The sequence below is a fragment of the Rhea americana genome, unplaced genomic scaffold (genome assembly GCF_003343005.1).
Source record: "Rhea americana isolate MKP2758 unplaced genomic scaffold, rheAme1 scaffold_189, whole genome shotgun sequence".
Classification (NCBI taxonomy): Eukaryota; Metazoa; Chordata; class Aves; order Rheiformes; family Rheidae; genus Rhea; species Rhea americana.
The window spans coordinates 1588491-1594415 of NW_028186027.1; the positions used below are offsets into that span (position 1 = coordinate 1588491).

A 5925-nucleotide genomic window follows, 5' to 3' on the forward strand; every position below is an offset into this window, starting at 1 on the left:
AAAGTCTTCTGATGCTCCACTGAACTCTGCTTTCCCACCAGGCATCACGGAGATGGTCAGCCAGCTGCTCTCCGGCTGGATTGCCGATCGGAACTGGACCAAGAAGTACCACTTCCACATGACTTACCTCGCGCTGTGCGGCATCACGAACCTGCTCTGTCCCCTGGCCACGACGTTCCCGTTGCTCATGGCCTACACGGTTGCCTTCGCCGTTTTCTGCGGTGGATTCCTGGCTCTGGTGCTCCCTGTGCTGGTGAGTAGGAGATTTCATGAAGAAGTTAATACCCCAYGGATCCAGCAATACTCTACAATACCCCAAACCCATCTAATAGAGCTGTAGTACCCAGGGCTGCTGCAGACTTGCCCGAGAGGGCTCTGCCCTCCAGGCTGCCCAGCCGCAGAGCCCCAGAGCTCCTCCTCAAACCGCCTACTTGTATTCCCAGGCTGGACAACAGAAATCCTTGCAGTTTACTGCGGATTTCTAGAGACCTGACCCAGCTGGTTGCCTTCCGAGTCTTCCTTTCTGCCTGAGCTTGCCCTAGCTCACAGGTCACGCACAGTCGCATAGGAACCCGAACGGACCCACTAACTCCGTTCAGCTGCTATCTCGAGCGCTAGTGCTCGGCTAGAGGGTCCTGCTCAGGCCAGATCACAAAATTATCCGTCATGCACCCAAACCAGGYCTGGCAGACTGCACTGGTAGGATTCGGATAGGACGGCATCTTCATTACAATTCAGCATTCAGAGTTCAAAATACCTTCCTCAAAGGCTTCGAAGCCTTACCAGCTTCAGGATGCCCAGACAGCTAAAAGACAAAAAAAATCCGAGTAATTTCAGCACTGACCTTAAGGAGGCGAACAGATGCAAGGCTGAGCCAGATCCGCTGGGGCAAAGTCATTTAAAACACTGTAGGGCTGCTGAAGAGGCACCTCCCCCCCCAAAAAAAATCTTTTGTGCTTGAGCATTCACATTCACTATACCAATAATAATTAATTTGGCTTTACAAAAACAGGTAGATCTAGTTGGCGTACAAAAACTCCACAGCTACCTGGGATTTTCTGCCTTCTTTGCTGGGATAGCAGCCATCGGCGGACCTCCTCTAACAGGTAACTCTTGCATTACATATAATAAATACCCACCACAAACATCAGCTCTCCAGCCAGTGAGAAAACATACTTCTGCTTCACTCTCCTACCCACATGCATCCACGGAAGGCTTTTCAATCTAAGTGGAAGAAAAAAAAAAGAGAGAGAAAGTTATCTCTATACACAGGAAATACTTTCACTTATGAACTTGGAAAGCTGAGCTAGCAGTGTGGCAATTGCATGGATACGACCCAACAAGGAGGCAGAAACCCCACACCTCGACCTTGACCRTGGCAGAAGAGCAATGAATACGCTACCGTGGATTTTACCAACAACAAGGCATTATTAACACTGAACTTGATGTAGAGGGACTGGAAGGAAGGCAAACTAGGGCAGGGGAAGAGGAGAGGAAGGTAAAACAAGGACGGTCCCAGCAGTACTCCCCACCAAGCAAGGGCACTGAAACCTAATGAGGAGAAGTCCCAGTAATCTCTGGTTTTGGAGAGGAATACTCCACTCAGCCATGAGAGCTCCTGTGCCCAAAGATAAGGAGTACAAAAAGCCTTTTTTTTTTTCCCCCTCTGCCAGAAAACCAGCTCAGTTTTAAGTATCTGGCACGTTTCAAGTGCTTATAAGCACGTCTCCAGACTCTGCTTRTGAGCGAGGGACTTGCATTCTGCTGCACACCCTCCAGCCATACCTCGTATCTGGAGACAGCCTCAGCATCTTCAGCTTTTCCCAGGTTCGCACATTAAACAGAAAAAGCTGCAAGGTCAAATACCAGCGAGAATGATGTCCTGTCACTCACCTAGTGAATATATCCCAAACAAAACTGGCAACCCGTTCTTCACTTATTGCTTCCTGCCTCTCCGTGGATCGGCTGTCCCCCGCCCGGACAGGCACTTCGTTCAAAACTGCCAAGTACTCGGCAAGTGCCAGCTCTGTGCAACACTGCTATACTGCGGGTACRTGAAAAACCGATATCCCTAATCAATATTTCTCTGTTGGCTTAGCTCTGTATAGGGATACTATTTAGAGCAGCAGAAGTATTTAGTTGACAGTGTGCTTTCCGCTGTCAGAGATACATAGGTATATCAGCTAAGATCTCTTCTGCTGATGGAAGATGCATGTCCACCAGAAAGCAATACTGTACAACCGTCTCAGTAAATTCTCCTACAGAATAAAGTACAGTATGAAAAGAGCTAATTTAGCTATCCTTTATCCGTGCATTACATATGCTAATGTAGGTATTACACTTTCAGCTGTTCCCAACATGTTTTCACTAATTAGAAAGACTTGTTTGCTGAAGATGCTAACCCRTACACTGTTTGAACATTTCTGGATTCTGTAAAGTAAGCAGGCTTCCTGCTAAAAACCTTAGCCAGAAGTCAGTCTTCTTAACACAGATGGGCTAARTAACAACCTAATAAAGTCAGGAAGCAAACTCATTTTTCTGGCCTCCCTCGCTGATAATATACKGATTTGCTCTCAGAAAAGAGAGCAGAAACAATTTAAGGTTCACAACGTAGGTCTGTGATGCAAAATAAATTCTGCGGTTTTCTCCTCAAATACTGTATTAAGTATGAAAACGGAATGTGACTAGGTGCTACCTATTAACTCTCCAAGTCTGCAAAAGCACCTGATTCTTGCAGAATATAAAATGGGGTTTTAACCACCATGTAAGATCTCGAGGTTAAGTGCCTCTGACTGCTCTTGGCCTCTCCAGGACTTACCCAAAGCCTTGAATTTACAAGTACAATTCCTAGAATTTTATAACACTCAAGTACTTTTATGCCACGGAGCCCAAYACGTAATGCCAGCCAGAAAGGTTAAAACTGCTTATCTTGCGTACTAGAGTCTAATCAAAATACAAGGAAAAAATGACTTACCCACAAATCTGCTTAAGTAAAAGCCCTTAAGCCTGGAGGCAGCCCCGCAGGAACCCTGACGGAAAGCCCAGGAGGCGAAAAGTTTGATGGCTTGCTCCTAAACCGCTCGTCTGCCAACACCGCTGGATGCTTCTGCCATTCTGCAAAACAAACCCAAAATGGAACAAGACCRAACAAACATCGTTTGAGCAAGTCACAAGCAAGCTAAGCTAAGGAAACGGAGTATATTTTGCTTCCAGAAGCAATACAAAGAGGGAAAAAACCAAAAAAAAAAAAACAAAAACAAAAAAAACACCAACAACAACCTACTCCACATAATCCAAGATTACAAAAGAGTTTCCAGCAAGCAGCATACACAAGCCCAGCCCTAACGAATCTGCGTGGTGAAGTGGGAGAGGAAGGAATCACTCAAAAGCTGTAGTAAGACTAGTTTAAATGCCCTGGCCTAAATTCCACCTGTGTCTCCACACTACATAGTCCCTACTCAGGGCTTGTAGTGTGTGTGTGTGGGGAGGGACTCCAAAATTCAGAGGTGCCCCCTGCCCCTCCGCTCATTACGAGTTCCAGTGCAGTTAAACACCCTGACCACAGCCCAAGCAAGTGCAGTGATTGCTTACRTCGGACCGCTTCCGCGCCAAGGATTTACCAGCACCGCTTACAAAACTGCTGCTTTGCTGAAATTTCCTCACCATTAGCTTCAAATTAAGCTTTCTGCAGCAGGAGGATTTTTCCACGGAGCTTTTTTCTTTCCCCCCGCCTCTCTGTGGACTGGGGAGAGGGGACACAGACGCTGGATGTGCTTTAAGAGGCGGCAGTGTCRTGCAACGGAAAGGCAATCGCCATCTACGGCTATGCTGCCAGCAAGGAAGCAAYGCTATAGGAAAAAGAAATAAATAAAAGCCACATTTAAAAATATCCTGAAGGAGATCTTAAAAAAAAAAAAAGGCTCCAGAATTGGAGGGCTGCGTCCTAGATGTCTACACGTTACGAAGGACTTGGCCAGCATCCCCCTCCTGCAGTCCAGGCTTTTGGACAACATAATCCCACCCCTGAGAATGAATCATCTAGCAAAACGCAAGGATCCCAAGCCAGAAACGCCCACGTCACCGACTCCGTGGTCCCCGGAGCCCCGGCACGGGATCTCCTTTCCAGCAGGAAGCTCCATCTTTGGCAGCAACGTGGCTTTTTGGCTCTGCCCCCCTGGCTGAAGGGCACAAGGAGCTCAAACGATATCCCTGAGAAAAGAGCACACGATACGAGGAACTGAAACCGGTCAGCAGCACTCCGGGAAAGCAAAAGGTAGAGCAAAGCAGCGAGGAAGCACCCGGCCTTTCCCCACGTGCACACGCCCACAGAAAGATTTTGCAAAATCTACAGCGAGGGAAAATTTCAGGCCGTCTCGTTCGTCACATAACCCGAATTCTTCGCGGCGCGCTCCTTCCTTCCCCGCGTCGAGCCTCGGCCCTCGCGGATCACGGCAGGAACAACGCTCCCGCGCGGCTAAAAACAGGATCCCTGGGGGCCCTGCCGCCGTTTCCTCTCCTATCTGGGTTTTAAGACTGCCGAACCGGGGCCAGATCTGCTGCTAGTGCAAATTGTGGCGACGCCACGGGCGTCGCTGGCTGAATTTCAGTTTGCTTACGCTTGATTTGAAAGTGCGTTATGTTTTTTATTATGTGCAGCACTAGCAGCTCCCATCACTGTATATCTCAGTTCCAGACTAAGCATTATATCTATATTTAAAATTGTCAAGAAACCAGGTTACATGCTGTAACTAAACAACACACTCTGATATGAGGTCCTTTTAAAAGGTGACCTGCTCCCACATAAGTCTCTTGAGTCTTTATATAGAGAGTTCAGTTTTAATTAAGTGTTTGCAAGGTTACTTTTAAGCAAGCTTGTTCCAAGCGCCAGGTCTGGGATCTCTCATATTAAAGAGGTTGCACTAAATCAGGTCTGCTCACAAGCAGGCAGGCCTGGAGCATCTGGAGGCTGTAGTCCAGATGTTGCAAATACAAGCACATGCAAGTAATCTCCTTAGTCCCGTGGGATCTCACATTTGCTGCAGCTACTCCTGACCCCCTGATTTAAACCGGGAAAAAGACGAGTCAAGGATTAAATGCAATCAGATATGTCCACTGTGAGGATCAGGAGACATCAGCTCCTCTTCTCTCTCTGTCAGAGGAAGAGCACCTTATAAGTTTGCCCATTATACCAATGGCAATAGCCTTAATTTTTCATGCATCGGCTGGAAACACTCCCCAGTGATAGATGCATGAAGAGTTAAGGGAACCTAAAGAAAACATCTGAGGAATTCTTTAATGAGAACACGCATCCTTTCCTTCCCACCCACCTCCCAAACTGATCTTCTGCGAGAAAGTCCAACAGCTTTAGTAACAATCTTTTCTCCTCCAGGGTGGCTGTATGACTACACTCAGACATATGTCTGTTCTTTCCTCTTTGCTGGAGCCTGTGCTCTCATCTCACCTATCTCCTTCTTCTTTGAGCCTTCGGCCCAGAAATGGAAGCTAAAAAAAGACAACCTCAAAGTTACCACGCTTGGCTGAGGAGATCCTGCCGCGACGGAAATTTTAAAGGGTTACCTTCGACTCGCATCCACGATCASAACGCGATCGCTGGCACAAACCTGCTGCACCAGGAAATAAGAAAAGTGGCAAAAATTAAAATTTGTAGATGTCAGATTAAAAGTTAGTACATCTAGACGTTTCTCCTGCGTGTGTGATTAAAGTGACCTGAGAAATACAGAGCATAAAGCTTTTTTTTCAGCTGGAATGCATAATGCCCRGGACCTAGGAGGACGCTGGCTTCACTCTGGCCAACTCCTTTGCTCCTGTCCCTTATCTTTCTGTAGCTCAGATTTAATCCCCCTGTGTTGGTTCTACTCCACATTACAGCTCCCTGTCAGCAAGTCACAGCCATCCCTCCGGCTG

At 47.3% G+C, this 5925-nt stretch overlaps 1 protein-coding gene across 1 annotated transcript in view; it reads left to right on the top strand.

Moving 5' to 3' along the window:
• The window catches only part of SLC16A4 (solute carrier family 16 member 4), an 11725-nt gene extending 6003 nt beyond the window's left edge, over positions 1-5722 (top strand). Inside the window, exons 7-9 of the mRNA XM_085302284.1 lie at positions 42-253; positions 1013-1106; positions 5390-5722. Coding sequence (XP_085158410.1) covers positions 42-253; positions 1013-1106; positions 5390-5541 — 458 coding nt within the window. The 3' untranslated portion in view covers positions 5542-5722. The remainder of the gene's footprint in view (positions 1-41; positions 254-1012; positions 1107-5389) is intronic.
• Positions 5723-5925: the final 203 nt, after the last annotated feature.